Source organism: Theropithecus gelada, chromosome 15 (genome assembly GCF_003255815.1).
Source record: "Theropithecus gelada isolate Dixy chromosome 15, Tgel_1.0, whole genome shotgun sequence".
Classification (NCBI taxonomy): Eukaryota; Metazoa; Chordata; class Mammalia; order Primates; family Cercopithecidae; genus Theropithecus; species Theropithecus gelada.
Window position 1 is genome coordinate 11,944,296 of NC_037683.1, and position 26,627 is coordinate 11,970,922.

At 48.7% G+C, this 26,627-nt stretch overlaps 2 protein-coding genes across 10 annotated transcripts in view; one reads left to right on the top strand and one right to left on the bottom strand.

Annotated features, from left to right (window-relative positions):
• ANGPTL2 (angiopoietin like 2) overlaps window positions 1-12,266 on the top strand; it is a 35,881-nt gene extending 23,615 nt beyond the window's left edge. Inside the window, exons 3-5 of the mRNA XM_025359239.1 lie at window positions 6,101-6,294; window positions 7,661-7,931; window positions 10,460-12,266. Of these exons, the coding sequence (XP_025215024.1) occupies window positions 6,101-6,294; window positions 7,661-7,931; window positions 10,460-10,659 (665 nt within the window). The 3' untranslated portion in view covers window positions 10,660-12,266. The remainder of the gene's footprint in view (window positions 1-6,100; window positions 6,295-7,660; window positions 7,932-10,459) is intronic.
• RALGPS1 (Ral GEF with PH domain and SH3 binding motif 1) overlaps window positions 1-26,627 on the bottom strand; it is a 305,937-nt gene that overhangs the window by 126,125 nt on the left and 153,185 nt on the right. The gene's annotated exons all lie outside the window — the stretch shown is intronic.

Consider the following 26,627-nt stretch of genomic DNA (forward strand, 5'->3'; position numbering starts at 1 on the left):
TTCTTTTCATATTTTAGAGCCAGTAAGTTTTTTGAGGTCTCAAACATTTTCATCAACTCTTGAAACACTCATTGGCCCCAGGCACCATGCCCATTGCTTCAGGACTAAAGAGGACTGAAAGCAGGCACAAGCATTTGGACCTTTTCCCTGGAATGATCAGAAATGATATGTGTGATGTCAACTCTGAGGTTCTGCAGGAACTGAAATGCCTTTGGGACCATACAAGCTATTCCTGTGTTTAGGTTATTGTTTTATACTCTGGTTCACTGAAAAGCAGTGATTGACATAGAATATATATATATACACATATATATATGTACACACACACACGTCCATAACCAAAATCTTACTTTGCCAAGCCTCTGGATAAATGAGATTCGAAGATCCCCATACAACTGCTCCTCACTGTGGCCACCCCGCACACCCCATCCCCTGACCCTGTGTGTCTGTTCTCCTGCCCTCATGGGGTGCCCAGTGAGTCCTGATGCTGGCCTGGGTGGGACTCTCACCTAAGCAGGCCACGTGCCGTGGCACTCAGATGCATTCATTTGGGTAGGAAATTGCAGATCCAATTTCAACAGTTAGTCCTTTCTCCTGTTAGAAAAATGTTTCAGGGAGTGGTGAGAAGACTTTTTGGAGACAGACCATCAGTGAGAGTAAGTGAAAACAGCATACAGTTCTCATTAAAAGCAGACTGCATCTTAATGATAACACAGAAGCTTCTCCCTAGAGCCTGCATATGGACTAAAATATTCACGGGAGCAACTTCCCAGAACTAAGAGCCCCCCCAGAACATTTCCCACAGGCCTCAGGGTCCTCTGAGTAGCCTAAGGTGGTCAAATTCTGACACCTGGGGCTGGACTCCGGGATAAAGAGGACTGTCGGGCTGCTGGCCAGCCACGGGGTCCAGTCGTGCTGTGGGCAGGAAGGACTCTGCTCCTCGCCCCACACCTCAGGCGCGTCAGGGAGAAGACGCATCCCTCTTGCCCACAGAGGCCGCACTGCTTAGCTCCCAGCCTCAAGGTCAGATATTCACGGAGCCATGTTTTCCTAGTAGGAGGCGCACTGCACTGAGAGCTGATGCAGTTTGTGAGCCCATTTCTCCACTAGGGCCTGGACGGGTAAATCAGGCTGATGCTGGTCCGCCCCAGATCCACAGAAAGAGAACTGGAAATAGGATGTTATGCTTGCCTGGCCTAGGTGCCGGTTCTAACTCAGCTTGACCTGAAAGGCCCTGTGTTGGGGGTAGCAAGCACTGAATCAGCCATCAATCAAGTGGGTCCTCGTTTCCTGGGAGGCCATAGTCCTTGTGTGCCTAATCCCTGTCAAGAGCCCCAGAGAGGAGGAAGGAAGCACCCAAAGCTGATCACCTCCAACACTTACCAGGGTGTGGCAGTGGGGTCTGGGCTGAGACCTGTGTACTTGGTACTCCCCCACTTGCTGATGTCCCTCCTCTGGAGGCCTCCTGACCCCAGACCCCGTGTGCCTTCCCACCCTTGTTGCTTCTCCAGGGAACCACACAGACTCGGCTCAGCCACGGGGCCGCACTTCTCTTCACGTGGAACATTTGGCCACAGCTCCGCCAAGAATGTAAATGTGGTCTTTATAGAGATGAGGTCGGGGCATTCGCTCCACTCTGAGCCCAGGTGCTGCCGAGTTAGTGTTGGCCTGATGCTCTGGGCAGAGCTGCCCTCTCAGAAGGGGTGCCAAGTTAAACACCACTAGGTACTCTGCACTGGTCCAAAGGGAGCGCTTTGCCCACTGCACACTGAAAACTCAGTTTCATTGACAAAAAAGATTTCCATTCTTCATGTTAATATATCTTTGTGGCCTTCTGCACTGAAATTCTGACTTAAAAATATACGGAAAACATCTACTGGTAAATATCTTACATTTAGTCTTGTATTGAAAAGCAAATGTAGTAACGTGTGTGTGGAGGAGGAATGAGTTGGGGAGGTGAACAACTTCAAAAATGTCAGCTTTCATCTATCAAAGGAAACAGAAAGGGATAATCTTCACAGAGCACCTGCCCCAGCTGGCCCCCATGCTGGCCGCTCTTGTGTTCACGACATTCTCAGAACAGCTATGGTCTCCTCCCCATTTCACAGAAGAAGAAATTGAGGCTCAATGAGGACCCAGGCCAAAGTCACACTGTGCAGAGGTGAGGCCATCGACATTGGAGCCGAGGGCTCCTGACTCCAAGTGTGGAGTCCTCCTCCAGCCCTTGCGTCCTCAGCCAGGTCTTCCTCCATCGAGGCCTGACCCTTGCCTGGCCCCCTACGAGGGCATTGTTTATATGGAACCGATATAGATTTTTCACAGTATTATTTATATGTTACAGTTGTGGATTTCTCCTCAAAGTAGGATGCTTTGTCTCTGCTATTTCAAGGGAGCCACAAAATTTTACTGCTGATAATTTTTCAATGTTAACTCTTTTTCTGACTAATTTTCATCCATCATTGATGTTTCTGACCTTTGCCACTGGTGCCTTTAATGTGTGAAAAGGAAATGTGTTTGAGTGCAGGAGATTTCATAGAGGTCTACTAAGGGTTCTGAGGGAAACTGTGTTTGAATATGTGTTTTCGACAGAAGCTAATGGGGCCTGATTGTCATGTGAAATTCAGTGTACAGACACATACGCACATTTTCTGTAACAGCAGAAAATACTAAACACTTCGACACTATTTGATACCTACTCCATTATTCTAGAAAGCCTTAAAAGAATTACCATGTTTGCCTTTTTTAAAAAAAGAAAAACTTCTTCTACATCATAACAGACACTAGAATAGTTGAAAAATGGGCAAAGAACACCAAAAGGTAAATATGGAAGAAAAAACTCATTAAAGATTTTTAAAAGTTTTATACCTTGACAAAGAACTGTAAATTTTTATGTTTTATTTTGTCGCTGGCTGACTGGCAAAGATTAACATTAGTTCTAAGGACACAGAGCTAAGTCAGCCTGGGTCCCTGATTCTTGAGTTCGCTCTGGTTGGGGAAAAAGAAGAGTACTTTAGTGTGTGAGCTCTGGACACGCCCTGGGTGCATACAACTGCTGGGTCCCTTACCCACCAGGTAACCTCGAGGGGATCCCCTAATGACCACAGGGTCTGCTTTCCTACCTCATAGGAGTGTCAGGAGGGTCAGCTGTGGAAATACGTGCCTCGGACCATAGGAAATGCTCAGTACACACTGGCTATTAATATTACTACTTCAGTCATGACTCTTAGAGCAAGGAGTTTATAACCTGGGACTTTGGGAATCTATTACCTTCTGAAACTGTATACAGAATTGTGTGAGTCTGTACATTTTTCTGAATAAAGAATCTAGAACCATCCCCAAATTCGTAAAGGGACTAGTAGCCCCAAAACATTTAAAAACACTTGCCTTTAAATAGAGCCCTTGGTGGAAATGCCAAAGGTAAAACTGAGATCACTGATGGCGCCCACAAAGGCAGCCCCAGCTGGAGCCACGAGGCCAACTGCCACTCCCCCAGCAGCCTCCACAGCCTCTCCCTACGTGGCGCCTCCTTCAAAGGCAGCCTTTACATCTGACAATTCTGCAGCAGTCCTGGCAGCTGTGCAGTAAGAGGCTGGGCTGCTCGCTCTCAGTGGGCGTTATTTTGCAGGCTTCTGCCGGATCTTCCGTCACCAGTATTCGCATCAAACGGCCTCTCCTGTGCTGCTGACTTGGTAAGGAGCTAGGAGGCCTCCCACGCCCACCGGCGCTCTGCTCCAGCTGTTGGGGACAGACTCCCATTCTCTGCCTCCGTCCCTGGGGCTTCCGCTGAACACAACCAAAACCTTTTTCTCCTTCACAAATGCTCTTTCTGGAGGTCTGGCCTCCCCTTCCCCAGGAAGGATACTGAGGGGGTGGTAGGGGAAAGGCGGGAAGTGGCACTGCCAAAGGAAGCAGCTGCTTGTGCCCCATCTGCTACCCAGGGGTGGGGAGTATTGGGTCCTGCCCCATCCTTTGGAGAAGAGGCCTGGCAAAAAGGTAAATGGGTGAGAAGTTTCTCCCTGGAAGATGAAGGGAGAAGCCCCCCGAGTTAACTGTCAGCACCCAAACCAATCTTTCTTCTCGGGGCGATACTGGGCAGTGGGAAGCAAGGAATGAGCAAGACAGCGGCTGGCTTCCCGTCAGGTTCTAGGTGGATGAATGCTCAAACACAAGGCTTCTTCCTGCAAGGCCTCAGGCAGAGCCCACCTGAGATGTCTAACGGAGACCAGAAACCTAAGTCTTTCTGGTTTATAACCATTACCTGTGAACTAGTTAAGCCCAAACGCCAGCCAGGAAGGAATGTGAGAAGTGTGACCTGCACCAGAAAAGCTGAGTACACCTGTCACTGATGGGCACCTCCCTTCAACTCCCACAGAAAGAGAAAGGACAGGATCTACAGGAATTCAAGTGGGGAGGAGGTAGTGAGGTCAGCTCCTCCCTCGTTGGGCATCAGAGCAGCCCCACCCTGCCCTGAGCTTCCGCTGCCCAGCACCACATCTGCAGAGGCTGGGACTCAATACACAGTTGTTGAATAAACACACAAATTGATAGAACATATACAATGGTACTTTCTTAGCACTTTCGTCCTTAACCAGTCTCGTTGTGGGGATTTTTTGTTTGTTTGTTTATTTTGAGACGGAGTCTCACTCTGTCGCCCAGGTTGGAGTGCAGTGGGGCCATCTTGGCTCACTGAAACCTCTGCCTCCCGGATTCAAGCGGTTCTCCTGCCTCAGCCTCCCCGGTAGCTGGGACTACAGGTGCCTGCCACCACACCCGGCTAATTTTTTGTATTTTTAGTAGAGATGGGGTTTTACCATATTAGCCAGGATGGTCTCGATCTCCTGACCTTGTGATCCGCCTGCCTCGGCCTCCCAACGTGCTGGGATTATAGGTGTGAGCCACCGCACCCGGCCCTATGGGGAATATTTTGAAGAGACTGAAGCAAAACATGATTTTCTTTCTTTCAGCCATTTTCATCTGAATGGCTAGGCCTTGAAGACCTTCTAAAGTTTCCTCAGATCAATGAGAAAGGCCCCAGACTGTCCAGACCCTTGGTGACTCAAGCTTGTACCTTCTTGCTGATGTGACCAACACTGGAACATAAGAAACTGCCTGGGGAGGGCAGAGTTGATGGGCAGGGGTGGTGAAGGCTGAAAGACCTGTGGTATCACACCCATTCCTTCTGACTGGGCTGCCCAAGCTCAGTGGAGTCACAAAGAATCACAGAACCCTCTGGTCTCAGTTTCAGAAGAGAGCCATGGATTGGGCTGTATCCTAGACATCATCCTTTAAGTTTATGAGCCTGCCAGGAAGACCTCAGAATGCATGAGGTCGAGCATCTGGCCCTCATTGAGCTTCCTTTGGAAAACACACAGATTGAGCTGAAAGGGAACCTGGCTCCCTAAAAAGACACTTGAAGAGCAGTGAGTGAATCCCAGGAATATCCCAAAGTCTCTGGCTACATGGCCAAATTCTGGGCATGGCCTAGGCCCCCGTGACTGTGGAAGTTCATTTAGTAAAAGCTGCAGCAGTCATCACGAAGCACTGTCACTGGAAGGGCAGATGTGGAGTCAGAATTGAAGGGGGCCAACTGCACTTGGCCCCCAGAAACAGTAATCCAGCGGAACCGAGTTTCCCTGCAGAAACAAAGCCATCAGAGCCTGCAGGCACTGACCGATGTTGCCACATTTAGTAGGTCCACATCTCTTTTTCCTAATACAATGAACCTGAAAAAGCTCACCCCAGCAACTTCTCCCCAAATGATCTCAGTAATCCTGACAACGCTGTATGAGGGAAATCTGATCTCCCTTCTACAACTGGAAGAAACTGAGGGCTGGGAGAAGTGAAGAAGCCCAAAGTCACACTGTGAGGCGGGTGAGAGGAGAAAGTGAGCTTGGAGTGTGGGCATCCTGACCCCCGGTCCAAGGCTCTTGTCTTTATAATTATTTATCAAACTCGCAAAATAAAAATTGGTTACCTCAGACTGTGGGCCTGTGGCTCGCAGCTGGAGCCTCATGGGAGGTTGTGCCTGCTTGAGGTGCAGCTGGGGGTGTGGCCTGGTGACAGGCAGGTCTGTGATGTATATGCATGTCTGTGTCCCCAGGCCCATGGAGAGACTGCCTGCAGGCCCTGGAGGATGGCCACGACACCAGTTCCATCTACCTGGTGAAGCCGGAGAACACCAACCGCCTCATGCAGGTGTGGTGCGACCAGAGACACGACCCCGGGGGCTGGACTGTCATCCAGAGACGCCTGGATGGCTCTGTTAACTTCTTCAGGAACTGGGAGACGTACAAGGTGAGACCCGGCAGGGGCTGTCTGTGCTGCCCACAAGGTGACTGGCCCACCCCAAGAGAGGCCTGAGCGACCAGTAGAAGAGCCCACTCAGAGGTACATGCTGACCAAGTCCAGGCCAGTGCGGCCCCAACAGCACACATACCTGAGGCAAGAAGGATGCAGACAGGGCCACTGTGCAAACCCACCAGGAGTAGTGAGAACCAGCTCCTCCTCTGACTGCTGCTAGCAACTGCTGCAGGACAAGAGTTAGTAGAGCAGACCACCACAGCCCCACAGGACAGGGTGAGAGTTTAGAAATGCTGGTATGGGGGCCCAGGAGTGGGGAGCATTTCATTCCCAACAGGGGTTTCCATGGAGAAAGACCTGCTCTCAAAGCCCAGAAGGGGCAAGTCCCAAAAGGCTCCCAGTCCCTGGGAGAATCCCCCAGAGAGTCCTGGTAGGGAACTGTGGCAATGTTCAAGTCCTAATTCCAGGCTCATCCTCTGGGCTCCCTGCTTCCCAGGGAGTTGAAATGCTCATCTGTGTAGCAGGGAAAGTTGCCAGGACTCAGACATACATGGTTCTTCACCCTCTAAACAGAGGTGGCACTAAGGCAGGCAAGAGTGGCTCGGTTTGCCAAGTGCCCAACCCATGCCAGCACCAGGCTAAGGGCTTTCATGCGCTATTTTGTTTAATCTTGTATCAACCCCCTGAGGGAGGTTATGTTATGGACCCAGCTTACAGGTGAAAGTGTGGAGTAATTTGCTCAGGGTTGCAAAGCCAGCAATTGGCCCAGTAGTGACTGCAGCTGAGGCCTCTGACACTGAAGCTCACAAACTGCCTGAAGCCATGATGCCTTGCACACATGGCTCTGCCATGCCGGTGGATACCACTAGGTTGTAGACCTAGAGGGGAGCCCCAGTGGATGGGACACATGCGTCACAGCTCACACCCGTCTGGTGCATTAGAGTTTACACGTGACCCTCACACACAGCCCACCTCCAGAGAAGGAGGTGAAGCTCCGTGAAGGTCAGGGATGTGTCTGAGGAATGCTTGCTGCGTGCCTACTGAGTGCCAGGCCCTCCACTTGCCCCAGCACACATGTTCCTGCAGCAAGCCTGTGGGGAAGGTAATGTAGCCTCCCTGACGTAAGAACGAGGAATCTGGGGTTCACGTGATGCCTGGCACAGGGTAGGCGCTCTACATATTTTGAATAATGTGTGAGTCACAGAGAGATTCAGTGGTAGAGTAGGGGTCTGAACCAGGTCTGCTTCATGCTCTGCTTGTTTCCCAGGCCCCTCTATCCAGGGCTGAGTGTCCGACAGCCAGGCCTGCTGGCTGCAGGCACTGTAGGCCCCACATTAACACTCTCCCGGGTTTTCCCCAGCAAGGGTTTGGGAACATTGATGGCGAATACTGGCTGGGCCTGGAGAACATTTACTGGCTGACGAACCAAGGCAACTACAAACTCCTGGTGACCATGGAGGACTGGTCCGGCCGCAAAGTCTTTGCAGAATACGCCAGCTTTCGCCTGGAACCTGAGAGCGAGTATTATAAGCTGCGGCTGGGGCGCTACCACGGCAATGCGGGTGACTCCTTTACATGGCACAATGGCAAGCAGTTCACCACCCTGGACAGAGATCACGATGTTTACACAGGTAGGAAAAGTGGAGTCAAACCCAGGTGCAGGGCAGGGAAAAGAGGTCAACCACAGCCAGAGCCCCTGACTCCAGGGCTTGGAAATGGGAAGATCCCAGGGTGATAAGCAGCTGGGCCAAGCTGCCTGACCCTGTTACCACCCCCTGAGGGTCCCTTCTCCTGCCCACAGGTCCCCTTTACAAAGCTGGGTCAGAGTGGCATTGACAAATTTTAAAAAATGGGGTGAGGAGACATAAAGAGGTATACAAATCACATGTACTAGGGCCAACTGGGGCCAGTGCAGAAAGACATGTATTGGGCTGTGGCCTCACCACCTCTGTCCAAGGCACCTGGTATAGAGCTAACCAACTGCGCAGGCTCTGGGCCACACACCTGGGCTCCAGTGCTGGTCCCACCTCCTACCAGCCATGTGTCCTTGGGCATGCTGCTAAATCTCCCTGGGTCTCAGTTTCTGCATCTGGAAGGAAGGACAAGAACTACCTTGCAGGGTAGGGAGAAGGGTAGAGAGAATGTACCTAAAGTGCTTTGTCTAGGATTTGGCACACAGCGAGGGCCCCACACCAGCTGGCTTTCTTCATGGTCACTGTTACTGCATGTAATGCTAGGGCAGTGCTGAGAGGAAGCTATTAAGAGGAAAGCAGATAGGAGAGAGAAAGTGATTTGTCTAAGACCACATGCTTCAAATCTAGGTCTTTACTAAGAAGTCTTTATTAAACAAAAAAACAAGAGAAAAAACAGAAAATTAGAAGAAACATAGATACGGTCCGGCCCCGAGTCCAGATATCAGACTCCCACATAGTTAATGTCTCCCCAGGGCCAACACCCAGTTTCTTGAGGTGAAGCCCTCTCGGCCCTGCCACGCTCCTCACTGAGGCTGGCACCACCTGACGGCCAATGCCGCCCCCAGGCTCAGGCTGTCTGCTCTCATGGGCAAACCCAGTCCTCTCCTGCCTACGTTTCCTATGTGGTATTGGTCAGAAGGCTACTCCCTCCCACTTGAGAAGCGAGCTCACGAGACTGTCCTACAAATGGCTTGCACTTCAGGCAGGCCCTGAAACCTACACACTAAGGTGGAGGGGATCCTCCATGCCAGGTCCCCATGGCAGCCACATTCTGAAGGGTAATTCTCCCAACATCAGGGGACAGGAAGGACATGACTTGCCCATCCCTACATCACACAGACACCTTGTCCACCCACTGACACTGAACTGGCCCAGCCCGAAGGGGCCCTGGAGGAGGAGCAGGCCCTTGTTCTGAAGCAGTAGGGCTGCCGAGGCTTCTAGAAGAGCAGGGCAGGAGGATGACCTTCAGAGCTGGTCAGACCCTGGGACACAGGGGCTGCTACAGCCTTTCTGGAGGGCTGCCTCCTTAGGGAGCGGAAAGTGTGTTCTATGATCCAAACTCAGATCTAGCCAGCAACAAAATCAGTGGCTGGCAAGTTCCTTGTCCCCGGAGGTGTGTGGGGCCTCCGCTGGCAAAGAGGAGGCTGGTTATGGTGTGCCCAAGGATCTCCCTGCTATACCAGTCCAACACTGCCACTTGGTCCCTGTGGCCTGGAATCATGACCCAGAAGGACCCCCACAAAAACTCTGGGAAAACCTGGGCTGCAGCTCCCCTCTTGCTTTCTGCCTCAGACTGAGTGCGACCTCCTCACCTCATCCCACGGCCTCGGCCACCTGCTCTGTTGGGCCCTCCAACCCACAGTCCTGACTGGAGCAGCCCCTCCCCTGAGTACAGGGTCCCCAAGCGAGGCCTAGTCAGGAAAGCGGGGACCCCCCTTCACTAAGAGCAATGCTGGCAGATAGTGGCCCCCTCTCCTCCTGCCACAGAATGCATTGCCCCTGCATGCCCGCGCGCACCTTCCCACAGTTTTTACTGTTGTTCTGAACTGCTTGTCCTTGGCAGCAAAATTCAGCATGATGTGATAATGCCAAGAGTTTTATGGAAATACCTTTCCTTTGTGAAGTAATATAAAAAATTTTTTGGATGGAATACAAGCCAGGGAGGACTGGAGGAGCATTTCTTCTTAAACACTTCCTTTGTCATTCTATGAAGACTCCTGACCCAACCGTTTCAACTCTAAAAATTCCTAAAGAAAAGCTTTTCTCCCTCCCTGCCCACCTCAGGCCATCTCCATTTCCTATCAGAACACAAAGTGTGGAGTTCCCTTGGGGCCTCCTTTGCACCCAAGCCCTGGCTAAGTGTCAAGTACGCATCCTCATTCAATCCTCAGAGCCGTCCTGTGCGGCAGGTGTCATTTTTATTCTCGTTTTACAGATGAGGATACAGTGGCTGGGAGAGGTTAAGTCACTTGTCTGAGATCACACAGCTAGTTAGTCATAAAGCTGAGCCTCAAAGGCAGGCCTGATGCATGGCCTCTCACCACCCATGGAGACGGGTCCACCTCCCAAGCGTTTCTGCTCCAGATGCCTCCCAGAGAGGGTTTTGCTGAAAGCCCTGAGCAAACTATGGACACAGGTAGAATGGCCTCCTCCCAGACACGCTCTCACTGCCTTCTCTCTTGCAGGAAACTGTGCCCACTACCAGAAGGGAGGCTGGTGGTATAACGCCTGTGCCCACTCCAACCTCAACGGGGTCTGGTACCGCGGGGGCCATTACCGGAGCCGCTACCAGGACGGAGTCTACTGGGCTGAGTTCCGAGGAGGCTCTTACTCACTCAAGAAAGTGGTTATGATGATCCGACCGAACCCCAACACCTTCCACTAAGCCAGCTCCCCCTCCTGACCTCTCATGGCCATTGCCAGGAGCCCACCCTGGTCACACTGGCCACAGCACAAAGAACAACTCCTCACCAGTTCATCCTGAGGCTGGGAGGACCGGGATGCTGGATTCTGTTTTCCGAAGTCACTGCAGCAGATGATGGAACTGAATCGATACAGTGTTTTCTATCCCTCCTACTTTCCTTCACACCAGACAGCCCCTCATGTCTCCAGGACAGGACAGGACTACAGACAACTCTTTAAATAAATTAAGTCTCTACAATAAAAACACAACTGCAAAATACCTTCATAATATACATGTGTATGAGCCTCCCTTGTGCACATATGTGTATACCACATATATATGCATTTAGATATACATCACATGTGATATATCTAGATCCATATATAGGGTTGCCTTACATACCTAAATACACATACATTCAGTTCTCAGATGTTGAAGCAGTCACCAGCAGCTTTGCTCTTAGGAGAAAAGCATTTCATTAGTGTTGTATTACTTGAGTCTAAGGGTAGATCACAGACTGTGGCTCAACTGAAAGGATCACCCTTGGCATCCATGTGCCTGGATTCTTCCAGGATGTCTACAATGCTAACCTCTCACATAGAGGTTCCCAGCTTCTTCTCTTAAGAACCCCTTTTGGCACCTAATCAAATTTCAAAATCCCTCCTGCTCCATTTTCATACTTTTCCCCATTCTCAGGACTTTTCACCATCCATCACCCACTTATCCTTTATTTGACACCATTCATTAAGTGCCTTCTGTGTGTCAGTCCCTGGCCATTCACCGCAGTTCAAGGCCCCCTTTCTGCTCTGTTGTGCTCCTCGCCTACCTACTCCTTGCCTTTTCTGTCACACAGCCCCTTCTTTCCAGGCAAGATTCCTCAGCTTCTGAGTAGGAAACACTCTGGGCTCCAGGTTTCTGGTTGGGAAGGAAAGGCCAGGCCAAAAGCTCCACCGGTCACACAGATAATGTACTCGCAGTTTTGTATCTTCCATTCACACTTTAGCCTACATGTCATTTTAGTCTTCACACAAATAATAACCTATCTGGCCAGGAGATAATCGGTTGAACAGAAGTCATCAGATCATCACAGCCCCCAGCTGGCTACAGACCAGAGGTTCCACGCTCTCAGGCTGACTAGAGTCCGCATCTCATCTCCAAACTACACTTCCCTGGAGAACAAGTGCCACAAAAATGAAAATGGGCCACTTCTCAGGAGTTGCTGAATAATCAGGGGTCACCGGACCCCTCGGTTGATGCACTGCAGCATGGTGGCTTTCTGAGCCCTGTTGGCCACGAAGTGTCAGCCTCGGCACTCCCAGGACTATTGCCAAGGAGGGGCAAGGGATGAGTCAAGAAGGTGAGACCCTTCCCGGTGGGCACGTGGGCCAGGCTGTGTGAGATGTTGGATGTTTGGTACTGTCCATGTCTGGGTGTGTGCCTATTACCTCAGCATTTCTCACAAAGTGTACCATGTAGCATGTTTTGTGTATATAAAAGGGAGGGTTTTAAAAAATATATATTCCCAGATTATCCTTGTAATGACACGAATCTGCAATAAAAGCCATCAGTGCTATTTGGATGTATCTACACTCTGTGTTACTGCTTTAGAATGCCTTCTGGGGGTCTCCCATATCAGAGCCTCTTTAAGTAAAACCAGGAGGAGATTTGGCACCACGACACACACCAGAATCATTTAAATCACACTCACCCTATCTCTGGTTACCACTTATACCCTCAGCCTCCCGAGTAGCTGGGACCACAGTAGTACCACAATAGTACTTCAGGCCAAGATGGCTCTCTGGAGCTCCACTTCCTCACATCCAGCTGTGTCCTGGATTTCTCCACCGGATGTCCTCCAAGCACCTTACAGGCAGTGCACTTAATGCCTGACACACCTTTCTTCTAGGTCTGGTCCCTTTTCACCAAACGGCACCAGGTACTCAATTGCTCAGATCAAAAACAAGGACCTCTCCCTTCCCCTGCCAAGGACAATCCATCCCTCCATGCCAAGCTATCTTGCCTGCCTTAGCGTAGGGTCTCATCTCCTCTGCCTTCAACTACTGCACCAGGCTCCAGACCAGGACTCTCCATCTCCCTCATTCCAATCCAACTTCCACACTAGCCGCTAGAACTGTTTCCTTGTAAAACAAATCTGTGGGTTGGGAATTGGTTCTAGGCATGACAGGAAATCCCAAAAGTTAAAGGAAAAGACTAAAAGATACAACTTTTTTCAGAACTCCAATTTTCTGCTTTCCAAGAAACAAAACAAAAAATAAAACGTGACCAAGATTAAAAGGCAAATATCGAATAAGAGAAAAATATTTGAAACATATATAGCAAATACAGAATATTCATGCTATGCTAAAACCTCTTTCAAATCAAGAAAGATGCAAATCCTGTAACAGAAAACTTGGCAAAGTACATGTACACAGGAGAAGACTCACAAATGGCCAGTAAACAAGATGTCAACCTCAGTAGTAATCAGAGAGGTGCTCTAAGTGAAGGACAAACCATGATGTGTTGCCTCTCAGATTGGCAAAGATGAAAAAAATGCCAATATCTATGTTGACAAGGGAATGGACAGATGTGTGCACTATGGATGGACGTATAAATTGACTCCATATTGTTGAAGAGTAATTTGCCAGTGTATATAGCAAAATTGTAAATGCACTTATACCCAGGGCCCCAGCAATCCTTCTACCTAATGACCAAGTGACATAACCATATGATAGCTTTTTCTAGTAAAGCTGCAGTTAGAGAGAGATGCACTGATATGCACTGAAGCCTACCATGTGCTTAGAAACAGGCGTGTGTGGCCAGACATGGTGGCTCACGCCCGTAATCCCAACACTTTGGGAGGCCGAGGCGAGGGGATTACGAGGTCAGGAGATCGAGACCATCCTGGCTAACACAGTGAAACCTCGTCTCTACTAGAAATACAAAAAATTAGCCGGGCGTGATGGTGGGCGCCTGTAGTGCCAGCTACTGGGGAGGCTGAGGCAGGAGAATGGCGTGAACCTGGGAGGCGGAGCTTGCAGTGAGCCAAAATTGTACCACTGCACTCCAGCCTGGGATACAGCAAGATTGTGTCTCAAAAAAAAAAAAAAAAAAAAAAAGAAATAAAAGAAAAGAAAAAGAAACAGGCGCATACGCGCGCGCGTGTATGTGTGCACATGCGTGTGTGCATGTGTGTGTTTTACGTCACCTTCACAGAAGCTCTGTGAAGGAGGGATCATTATTCTCACTTTACAAAAGAGGCAAAAATGAGGCCTGAAGTCAGACTGCTGGTAAGAATGCCCAGCAGCAATTAATCCAGAAGGTGCTGGGTGTCAGGCACCAAGTAAGAGTTCTCAACTCCCTTCTCCTAAGCCCCTAGTCAGTTGTTGGGATCACAGTGGAATCTGAATGCTATTTGAGGAAAATATCTTAATCTTGGCCCAGGCTATCGTCACCCCTCCACACACATCTGGAGTGGAGCGTGTGGGACATAGGGAACAAGAGCAAAGGAAAACAAGGCCCAACTTTACTGGTCACTGGTCTTGGCTCCAAAACCCCAAACAGAGAGCTCTGGAAAGCCATGCAGGACACTGCAGAGCCATCCTTTTTCTAAACTAGTTAGGATTCAAATGAAAGCAGGTCATGATACCAGCTATTTCTCCCAAACCCCATCTCAATACCCAAGCCTGAATCTTAATCAAACCACACCCAGGCTATATAGAAGGAGAGGAAGGAAAAAAAAAAAAAAAAAGAAGAAGGAGAGGAAGGAATCAGCTCATCAGAGATGTGGAGAAAATGAAAGGTGGGGGTCAGCTCACTAAGCTGGCGGCATGGAAGAAGAGCATGGGGCAGGAGGGCTCTGTCCAGCCCTAGCCTGGGTACCCAGTGAACTGCTCTACCTGCCAGCAAAGACAGCCAGTCAGCATCCTGGGGACTTGCCAACCAGACCATCCTTTCCTATCCCATCAGTGACCCTTTAAGGCCTACAATCACAGGAGTCCTACTATTACTAAGTTCTCCATGTGGCTGCATTGTATTTGCAGACCCAGAAGGAAGTCAATAAAGCCCAGACTTTCTCCTGCCCCAGGCAAACCCCTGCATCCCAGTTTTAGCCAATACCTTGGTCTCTTGGGTGACAAGGGGCACCCACCTGCTGGGCTTGTGTGGGGAACAGGGCCAGAAGACAGTGATGTTTCCTGAGCAAGCGACACTGAACAAGACCCTCTCCCCCAAATCTTGCCAATTTGAGCAAGACTGAAAGAGAAACCTTCGAATTACTGAAAACAATGGTAATGGGAGTGTACCATGCTCACAGTTCACACTCTTAGGGGGTTCAAGGTGTCCTCTCTGATTTCCCAAGATCCCCTTGTCTGTTTCACACAGACTTGTCAAGACTCTGATTATAGTAAGAGAAACCCACATGACCAGATTAAGTGAAAAATGGAAGCTTTTAAGTGTAACAACATGTTTAAAAGGTGCTCTTTCTGCCTCAATTTTATCTGAGACTTCAAAGGCTAAGGACAAGATAAAAGCTGCAAGATCATCCCTGCAAAGGGCATGGCCCCACACTGGCTCTCCAACATTAGCTGATGGCTTCCCTGACGCTGCGTGAGAAGTACAGAAAGAAGGTCCTGGGGAGGGGAGAGTGAGCTGTCCTTCACGTGTCCCCACCACCACAAGGAAGGTGGGTGTTTTCACCCACCTTCAGTCAAGTGAGAGGGACTTCAAGGGACCACTCCCACAGCCTGGCATGGGCCGGCATAAGCACTCCTGTCTGACTCAGGCCCAGGAACACAAAGAGCAGTGGGAAGAGCGGCCTGCGTTTGAGAGCACAAGGCCAGCCCACCGAGGCACAAATTCAGGCTTCCTAGGACCAGAGGGCTGCCTGGATGGTGGGGGTGGGGGCAGGGCAGGGCAGGAAGTACAGGAGCCAGGAAGGGAGCTATACATGACTCCATCAAAGCAGCTGAGTCAGAGGTGCCCAGGAGGGAAATTCTGAAGCAGCAGCAGCCAAGAGGGGGAAAGGCAGCACTGGGTTGCTTGCACAAGCATCTAGCAAACCCACAGGGCATGAGCTCTGAGTTACCAACAGCTATGAAAGATGGACCCTTCTCTCTCCCTTCTTCCTCCCCTGTTTCCACGGGCCAGAAACTTCAGTGAACAGGTTGGGGAGGCAGCGGGACTGGCCAGGATCCAGTGAAGAAGCTGACTGTGTGTCAGCTAGGTGCTGTGGCTCATGCCTCCCAGAACTTTGGGAGGTCAAGGTGGGAGGACTGCTTGAGCCCAGGAGTTTGAAACCAGCCTAGGCAACATGGTGAGAACCCCGTCTCTACCATAATTAATTAATTAATTAATTAATTAATTAATTAATTTAAAAATTAGCTTGGCATAACGGCATGTACCTGTGGTCCCAGTTACTCTGGAAACTGAGGTGGGAGGCTCACTTCAGCCCAGCAGGCAGAGGTTGTAGTGAGCCAAGATCATGCCACCATACTCCAGGCCTGGGCAAAAAAAACAGACCCTGTCTCAAAACAAACAAACAAACAAACAAACAAACAAGCAAACAAGCTGACCATCTGTCTTCCCCTACTCCAGACCTCCACAGCTGGTCAGCTTTAGGAGTCCAGCCTGGCAATTCCTACGCTGGACTGTTGGGAATGAGGAATTGTTACAATGGATTGGGCTGTTTCATGCCTAGCACCTGAAAGACCAAAGGACCCGCTAAGTTCTCAGCTTTGACTGGGAAAAGAAAAATCCACAGAGTAGGCTCAAAAGGACACGGGGAAAAATGAGGTTGGTTTCTTCTTACACCTGATTGAGTCCAGCTCATTTAATAAGCTGGTTACATAAGGACACGAGGTATCTCCCCAAGTCCACGGGCAGGGACACAGCTGGGCCTCACAAGGGCCAGGAACTAGAAATTGCCTGGAAAGCCTTCAAGATGCAAGGCAGCAACTTTCTCAGCTCCTCTCCCTTGCTCTTTGCTTTCCCCTTTCCTGCAGGGTCTCTTTCTTTGCTTCTCACCAAGCATCCATCTGTGGACTCTTCTCTGCAGTTGTCCCGGCACATGGCACCAGACGGCATTTTTCAGTTTACGTCCCCCTGATCTGAGTGCCAGCACATCTACGTTCCAATGCTGGCTCCCAGATAGAGGATCCAATCGGCCCGGTTCGGGCTGAGTACCCACCCCAACTCTATGGGCTCTGACCGTGGAGCAGAGTTAGGTGGAAGGAACACTGCTGCTGGCGTGCAGTGCCAAAGGAGAAACAGGGGAAGTAGGTTCCCAAAGAAGGAGGGGTCACAGGCTGGGTCTCTATCCAAAAAAGTATCTAGACTACACTCCAGATGTTATTGGTCCCCAACCTCTCCAGGACCATAATTTGCCAACCAGACATGACTCATCAGATGGGATCCTATTCCCCAGCCCCTCCTGCTGCTGACCCCTGCACTATCCCAGAAATCACATCCAACCCTTCTAGGGCCAGGTGGCTAACTAACATGACACCTGGCTGTGCCCAGATGGGCTTCTTCCTGGGTAGGCTGCCCTTCCTGGATATGCTGTGTTTCTCAATAGGGATACGGGGGCAACAGGGTTCTCACTGATAGAGTCTTCTTAGCTGTATTTTCATGTGGAGAGCACTAATACTAGCCATCATCTATAGGGTGCTTTCCATGTGCCAGGCAGTATGCATGGCTCTTTAAATTCTCACAACAACTCTGTGAGGTGGATTCTATAATTACTCTCTCTTCAACATAATAGAAAACTTACATCAAAGAGGTAAGTGAGCAGCCCAAGTGCATGCAGCCTGACACTCAGAATGTAAACTCAACTCAGTCTGATTCCTGAGTTCCTGCCTCTACAGCATCGATCACCACACCCACGGAGGAAGTGAGATCACACTACAGCTCCTATGTCACCCCATATCACTCAGTAATACATCTGAGAATCATGGTGATAGGGAGCCTCCTGCCCATAGCAGTGGATATGTCAGGTGGCCAGCCAGCCTGCCTGAGCAGCAGCAGCAGCAGCAGCTTGATATCAGAAGGTCCCTAGATGTCAGAAAGCCTGTCCATAGCTGTCTGCCTAATTTATCTCAAACAATGGACGTGGAGTAACAAGGGGCAGTGCTGGAGAATGTTCTGCAGCTCCTTGGGCTACCAATCCTTTGCCAGGCTGCAGCTCTTCTTCTTCTTGCCATCTGTCCTACAGCCTACAGACTCATCAGCTCCCTGCTTTGCTACTCCAAACATCCTACTTGTGGATGCTCTGGCAGTCACCAGATGACCAAATCTATCCGGTTCAAGCCCTGGTCCTCATCATCTGGTAACTCGGTTCCAGTAGCGGTGGCTCATCTCCCATATCCATGCCTCCAGGCCTGGCGCTTGCTTACAGGTCTCTCTCAGACCTCAGAGTCAGGCCTGAACCAGCCCTAGTCTGGGATTCTGCCTCTGTGGACATGATGTTTCAATACCAGCCATCCCTGAGACATTCAAGTATCCCTGTCTCTCCTGAATGGCCATCCTGGGCCAGCTCAGCCCACACTAGGAGCCCAGACACAATCTCTCCCATCTGCACGGCATTCCCACAGCGCTGCCACATGCGGCACCTCCTAGGTGGGTGGGCCATCTGCCTGTCCCATGCTGTGCTTGCTGATGGTCATAATATTAATAAATCCAGCTCCATGGGCTGCTCAAGGGATGTTCCCTTCCCCACTGCTACAGCACATCCTGAAACTGAAGGGCATCTCACAGTACCAGGAGAGGGCTTCCTGGATGAGGAAAGACAGGCCACATTTGCCCTGAGCCTCAGCAGAGCTGGGAATGGCCCAGAGCCTAGAAGGATAGTTAATGTGGAGGGAGTGGAATTAGAATTCCCTTCTGGGGCCATGTGATGACAGAGGCCTACGCCCTAGTCATCTCAACAAGGGAAAAGGATTAAAAGAAGCACACAGCCTTCTCCAAGCCTGGAATGTTGACCAATGCCCAGGCAAGTGTGCAGGGGATGGATTTAGGTCAGCCTCCTCTCCACAGGAACCCAACAGCAAGGCAGTCTTTCTTCATCAATCAGGGCAGTGCAGGCCTGTGCTGGGGACACAGGGAGAGGGAATAAGGACAGATATTCAGGAAGCAGAGGCAAGGGCAGAGGGTGGCTGATCAGCTGGCTCGGAGGCCTGAAGGCCTGGCTGCCTAATTTAGAGCCTAAGAGAATTGGTGGGCAGAGAAATCTATATATATATATATATATTTTAAAAGGCATCTTATGCCTATAATTTTAGTATAAATAAAACATGGTGGGTAATATCTAGTGTTGGTGAGAGTGGAAAAAATAGGCATACTCATATCCTGTTTATAGAAATATAACTGCAAGCATTTCAGAGGCCATTCCAGCAGCAGGCACTGTAAAGTTGCAGAGTTTCTGCCCCAGCAATTCCACTTCCAGCACTCAGTGTTTCAGAAGTACTCTAACAGGAGGGTAAAGACACACAGATAAGGATGCTCCCCACTGCACTACAGGCTGAGCATCCCTTATCCAAAATGCTTGGAACCAGAAATGTTACAGGTTTCAGATTTTTTCAGATTTTGGAATATATGCATTACACTTACCTGTTGAGCAAACCTAATTTGAAAATCTGAAATCCAAAATATTCCAATGAGGCTTTTCTTTGAGCGTCATGTTGACTCTCAAAATGTTTTAGATTTTGGATTTTCAGATTAGGGATATTCAACTTGTATATGTAAAAGGGAAAAACTAGAAACAGTCTAAATATTTGTCAATTGGGACACAGCTAGACAAATGAGCACTCATCCAGGCAATATCCAACACGTTGCCCATGCATCTGTGGGTGCCAAAGAGCTACCAGAAAGAACAGGGGAGTTCCAGCTTTGCTGCCACTGTACAATATCTATGACAGTTTATATGTGCAAACAACACATATAAAATGTTCCCACTTTGGTTAGAAAGCACAATATCATATGTGCCCCTCCACAGGCACATCTTTTTGTATTCGTGGATCAGAATGTCTGGAAGAACACACACCCATGGCAAACACTGGCTGCCTCTGGCAAGTGGGAGAAGAAGAATGGCACATTCACTTTTTACTTTATACACTTCTTTTCGGTGTGAATAATTTTTACGACAAGCAATGTATTACTTTTGTAATTTTTAAGTTTTTAAAAGAATGAGTGGGCACCAAATGCCTTTCTGGATGGTCACAAAAAAGGATATATCCTTGTTTCCCTTGAGTACTCAGGAGCCCACTGTACACTCCATCAGGGAACAACACAGGCTTCCTAAGGGTAACCTTCCAGGCCCTCTCAGACCCTAATCAGTCATTCCCAGGCACCCATCTTCCTTACAGAACTGCAAGAATTCATCACCTCTCAAAGCAGCAACCACACTCTCTAGCCTATCATATCCCCCCACCTCAAAACTAGCTTTCGAGAGGGGTCCAGTACGTCCTGCTGCCCTAGAGGCCAATGTTATAGTCCTTTATGTGTTGAGTTTTACAGCTGATTTTGTCCCAAAACAGACTGGTCAACAAAGCAATAAATGTGGGGTAGTGATAAAGGTTGTGCAATGTGTTCATTATCCATTGCTGTGTGACAAATTATTCTAAAACTAAGCCCCTTATAATAAACATTTATTATCTTGCAGTTTCTGTGGATTGGGAATTTGGGCATGTCTTAGCTAGGTGTCTCTGGCTCAAGGTCTCTGATGAGACTTCAGTCAAGCTGTTGGCTGGGGCTGCAGTCTCATCTGAAGGCTCACCTTTTAAGCAGAATCTTCTTCCAAACTCCCTCATGTGGTTGTTGGCAGGTCTCAATCCCATGCCACACGGGCCTCTCCACAAGACTACCAAACACAGAGCAGCTGGATTCCTCCAGGATGAATGATCCAAAAGAGAGCAAGAAAGGGCAAGCACTCAACATAAAACGGATAGTCTTTAATGATCTAATCTTGGAAGGGACATCCCATTATTTCTGTCGTACTTGTTAGAAGCAAATCACTATGTTCTGCCTATACTTAAGGGGAAGAGATTATACAAGGATATGAATACTAGAGAACAGAAATCATTGGGGGCCATCTGAAAAGCTGTCTACTACATGAAATCTTTAGGTTCTCAGGGCCATTGTCCTAACTATTCCTCTCTGCAGCAATGCAAGGAGACATCCCAATGGCCCCAGGTTGGTCCTGCGGTTGCAGAAGCTCCCCAGTCTTTCCTTTGCGCCAGCCCTTTTCTTTATTAGGGCCAGCCCAGGTACAAGGGGACAGTCAGAATGTGTCAGTAGAAGACCAGTGTCCACTCAGTCCACTCTGTCCCCACCCATGAGTCAATGTGCTTCTCCAGGACCTCCCACCAGGAAGTCTCCCTGTTCCACACAGGAAGAGTCCCTAGAGGTGCTTTCCTTCTCAGCTGTGGATTTTCCCAGAGGTTAAAGGCCTGTTCTGGGGAACATAGGGCATATTCTGAGGTTAGCGGTTGGGGCACTGGAGTCAGACCTGGGTATAAGCACTGATCTCACCATTTACTAGTGTGTAAACTTTAACATGAATCTTGTTCATATTTTGCAGCTAGCAAATAAGTGAAACAAATGCCTCCCCCAAAGGAAGGAGTGTTGGGAGGACTGAATGAGATAATGCAGTACAATCACATAGCAAGACAGTGAACGTGAGCTTTTGTAATTATTGCTAGTGTTAGTTTCTAACTCGAAATCCAAAAAACTAAAGGAAGTCAAAGAGGAATAGTCATCCTAATGAGTATAAAGACACCTACCATGAAAACACTTTTTCTTGCACAAAATGGGCTTATGCTCATACCTCGTTTTGTAGAGTCAGACAAAACTTCTTGACCCAGAGAAAAGCTGACTGCAGATCCTCCCTTTGTCCCAGAAGGGACAAATGGGACAAGGTTCTCCTGCTTTGGGCAGCAAAGCATGCAGGAAACAAGCCTTTCCACCTAGTGCTCCTTTCTTGAACCCCACATGTTTTCCTTCCACTGTTTATTTCCATGGAGACGGAGATATTAAAAGGAGGATGTGTAAGTTAAGGCTGGGTGGAACCCCAGCAGTAAGCATGAGATCTTGAGTTAAACTTGGTATCCGCCTGGGATATGATTTTGGGTAAGTCATGAGTCAAGCTGTGTTTTTTTCTTCATTCATAAAATGGGGGTTTTAATAACATCCACTGGCCTTTTGTAGGAAATGAGAAAGACTACAGAGTCCCAGAAAAAGTGTGAATTTTAAGGTAACAAATCCTAAGACTGCAAAAGTAAAGGCAATCTCTTCCCTTCTGGAAGGGAGAGATTTGAAACAAAATGTAGCTAACCACTCTTTAAAATCATGGAAATAGTTTCCTTCATTTTGGATGGGATAGTGTCTTTGAGATCATTCTGTTGACTGGGAAGTATGTTTGAGCCTGGGGTCAAGGGAAGCTTTTCCTTGTTTGCTGGATCCCAGAGAGGGTTGAATGCCTAGATCTAGGGAAGGGGAGATTTGTTCAAAGGCTTCCTGGGCTAGCGGTGGGGAGGGCAGGGAGTTGGCCCCTGTAGCATGTGGCCATCGGGGCAGAGTAGAAAAAGGAACGTGGCCTATGGCTCCATGGGCAGGCAGACCAGAATCCAGCCTTAAGCTTTGCTTCGTGGTCTGACAGATACCTCCTCTTCCAGATAAGGCAGGAGCCTGGTTCTACACAGGTCCAACTGGGAAAGGCAGGAGGGGACCAGCGGGAGGGCTCAGAAGTTTGGGGCCAGGCTGCTGGCTGAGGCTCAAGCAACAACCAGGATGGATCTGTGGAACAAATGCGTGCTCCTTGGGAACCGTGGAAACGTGGGGTGGGGAAATGAAAAAAAGGCTGGATTTCCTGCATGTGGAATGGAATTTTTTCAGTTGGGCACTAAAAGCTGGCCAACCTGGGGACAGTCAGTTAACATTATTGCTAATCCTGACAAGGGAAATACCTTGGTCCTAGGGTGGCGGCCCCCATCAAGGGGGCAACGGCCACCACTCAGATCCCTGTTCTGGGAAGCAGCAGCTCTGCCGCATCCTTGGCTTGATCCCACCCATGCTTGCTCTTTCCTCTCTGCTTTAAGGGGGCCCACACTTGAAATGCACAAATGGATTCTCAAAACCAGAGTATAAGGACATGCTATGTGTCTTCATCAGGTATAAGGGATATACTCACCGACAGCTGTTCTAGGTCTCTCCAAAGCTTTGCTCTAAAACGAACTGCTTTTAAAGAGCCTTCCCCCTCCCTGGAAATTTCTGAAATACAGTGACTCATCACAGGCTTCTACAGGATCCCCTAACTGGTCTTCACTCCTCCAGCCTGACCTCGAAGCCACTTGCTGCAGCCAAGGTAATGTGTGTTCAATGCAAATCCAACCCAGCGTGCCCTTGCTTAAAACCCTTTCATGGCTCCCTACTGCTCCTAGGTTGGTCAGAGCCTGGGCTCCCCACTCCCTCCCAACTCCCATGTCTAGGCCCTAAGCAATCTTCCCCTCCCTTCCACTGCAGCTGCTCCACATGACATCCTCCCCCTCATTCTCTACTCTCCAGCCAGTTTTTCTAACAAACATGTTTTTCCTCACTTTAGAGTTCTTGCACAAGCTGTCATCTTTGTGTAAAATGTTCACCTCCCCACCTCTTCACCCAGCTTATTCATCCTTCAGGACTCTACTTCCCTCCAGAAAGCCCTTCCTGGTTCCCCCAGAGTAGCCAGGGCCCCCTTGGTTTGCTCCTTTGCCTTTTCCTTCATAATGCTCAACTCACTTGCAGTTTCTTTTCCAGTGCTGGTGATCACAACTGGACTGTGAGCTCCACAAGGGCAGGGGTGGTGTCTGACTGGGGGGCTTTGGGGCATTTGAGTAAACACTTTTTTGAGCAATGATTACTTCTTTTCGAGAGCCCTTTAGTTTTCCAACAGTTTAGCCCTGTTTATTTTATATTTGGAAAAATTTGTCTTGATTTTAAACTTTAGAATTTATATTTGCAAATAAAGGCTTACTTTCTGAAAAATGGAAAGGTTTGCTTGTTTGAAGGGATAACTTACGTTCTAGACATTTACTTCACTTGTTAGAAGTCTGGGTAAATTTACTAAGAATGTCTCCAAACGTTTTCTTACTATCCAGAAGTGTTAGAATACCTAATTTTTGTTCCTTGAGAGATCATAATTTTCCACACTGCTATGGTTACTTTTAGAATCAGCTCTAAACCATTTAAGATCCATCACATTTCTAATTTAGTTATTTCCTGAAGGAAATAAGTAGTAAGAACACAACACCCCCTAAATCAATACAGCTATTTATAAGCAAATGATGTAGACATTCTTCAAAGCTCTTTGCTTGCTTTTGTTATCATTCCAATCTAACCGGGTATTTGCAAGGAGCTGCTATCAGATAAAATCAGCTGCAAATAATTGACCTATTTCTCAACACTATTTTCACACTTTGAAGTAATCTGCAAGAAACTTTTTGATTCAAAGAGTCTTATTTTATAAATGTAATACATTTTTCCCTCAGTATTTTTTAAAGTATGTTTCATCAGGTACACCCAAGTAGAGCCAACTGGCTCTACAATTTGCATTAAAAGGAGTCAGAATCACACCCACATGGTTAGTAACAAAGGCTAGCACTACATAAAGGCACCTTTACATGGAACAAAGAGACACATATGTGAATAGTCACAGGAGCCCAGTTAGCATATAGAATCTTCCACAGAGGGTTAAAAGAATTGTTACAAAAATAAAGCCCATAATTGCTATTAGAGGCAAATAACTGCTGAAGCAGCATTCACGGTCTCAAGCAACAGAAGTAACAAAGCAGCTTGAAATATCAGGGACTGACCTACAGTTCCTCCCAGAAAACTGCCTCCTCTCACCCCAAGAGGGAAAAGATCTATAGTGAGGACTTTGCCAGAGAAAAAAACAAATGGTTTCAGATAGTTTTTCCTATGTTGTACTTTCCAGGAATTATATAACTATTCCTCTTTAAATAAACAAATATGTCCCTGGGACAGGTTGGGTTTTCAAGAATACATAACCTGGATTTGGGTAGGGTATGTCCAAGGCAAGCAGACATGTATGCATGCAGGTGGAACTCCCAGCTGCCTCAGGAAGTCTTGCTTCATTCTTTTTTAAGCAAACTATGGCACCCCATCGTAAACTCTCATACACTATTCCAAGAACAGAGAGCAGGTGGCAGTCACCTCCTCTTCTCTCCCTCTGACTTGTATATGTCAGGATCATTCTGATGCAACATGAGAAATGTAATCCACCTGGTTTAAGGGGAGAGGAAAATAATCATAAGGCTGAAGGGATAAGACTACAGTAGTTCAGCTGGACTCGCTTAGAGTCAGAAGCAGGAAGAATGTAGAAGGATGGAGGCCTCCATGGAGCCTCTTGGGAAGCACCTGCCAGGAAGCAGCAGCTGAGATGAGGTGATCAAGGACATGCAGGGCTGCATCTGTCTAGAAACTGAGGGGCAAGAGGCCTGAGGGCTGGCACAGGCTGACCAACGCCCTTGGAAGCCCAAGACTGCACTGCTTTGTGGTCCCACAATAGAGAATGTCACAAGAAACAGTAGCGATAATTTATCCCCTTCACACAATGCCTGATGGGGGCCACCCACAAGTCATAAATAACCAGAGGACACAGGTGGTAACCACAAGGGTGTGTAGGAAAGTAATGACCTGAATAGGGTGGGGAGTCAGGAGAGGGCAGTGTCAAGAGCTTAGGGCTTATAGCTAGGCCATCTGGGCCCAGTCCTGGCTCTGTTACTTTCCAGTTATGTGACCTTAGGCAACCTCTCACTGCCTGCTTATTCACTGGGCTACTGTGAGCATTCAATGAAATGATGCATTCAAATGCCTAGCAAAGTGCTAGGCACAGAGAAAGCAAACAATGCACAGCAGCGCTCATGATCATCCTTATTCGAGAAAAGAGGCCATCCTTCATGACCCTGGAACACCTCTTCTAGTGGAACCCATGGGCTGCACTAGGCTACCCTCACGGTAATACTGTCAACGCTGTCTCTCAATTGATGAGCCTCAGGTGTGGTGGGAATGGACTTGGGAGCTGTGCACAGCAACATGCCCTCCATCTGTAGACCTGAGATGGGGATTTGCCAGTAACCAAGTAGAAAGACACTGCAGTTTATGGTAAGCCAAAGAAGAAAACAAGGAAAGATGCAAAATCATGGGAAAAAGAAAGAAATAGAATTCAATCATATGGTATAAGGTGAAATCCCAGCACTTTGGGAGGCCGAGACGGGCGGATCACGAGGTCAGGAGATCGAGACTATCCTGGCTAACACGGTGAAACCTCGTCTCCCGAGACGGGCGGATCACGAGGTCAGGAGATCGAGACCATCCTGGCTAACATGGTGAAACCCCGTCTCTATTAAGAAATACAAAAAACTAGCCGGGCGAGGTGGCGGGCGTCTGTAGTCCCAGCTACTCGGGAGGCTGAGGCCGGAGAATGGCGTGAACCCGGGAGGCGGAGCTTGCAGTGAGCTGAGATCCGGCCACTGCACTCCAGCCCGGGCGACAGAGCGAGACTCCGTCTCAAAAAAAAAAAAAAAAAAAAAAGAAATACAAAAAAAAAAACTAGCCGGGCGAGGTGGCGGGCGCCTGTAGTCCCAGCTACTCGGGAGGCTGAGGCCGGAGAATGGCGTGAACCCGTGGGGGCGGAGCTTGCAGTGAGCCGAGATTGCGCCACTGCACTCCAGCCTGGGGCACAGAGCAAGACTCCGTCTCAAAAAAAAAAAAAAGGTTATAAAATAAATGCAAATGAATCCACACTGAGATATCATCTTGGGCCAGCCACAATGGTTATTATTAAAAAGACAAAAAATACCATGCTGGCGAGGATGTGGAGAAAAGGGAACTACACACTGTTGATGGGAATGTACGTTAGTACAGCCACTGCAGAAAATAGTATAGAGACTGCTTAAAAAACT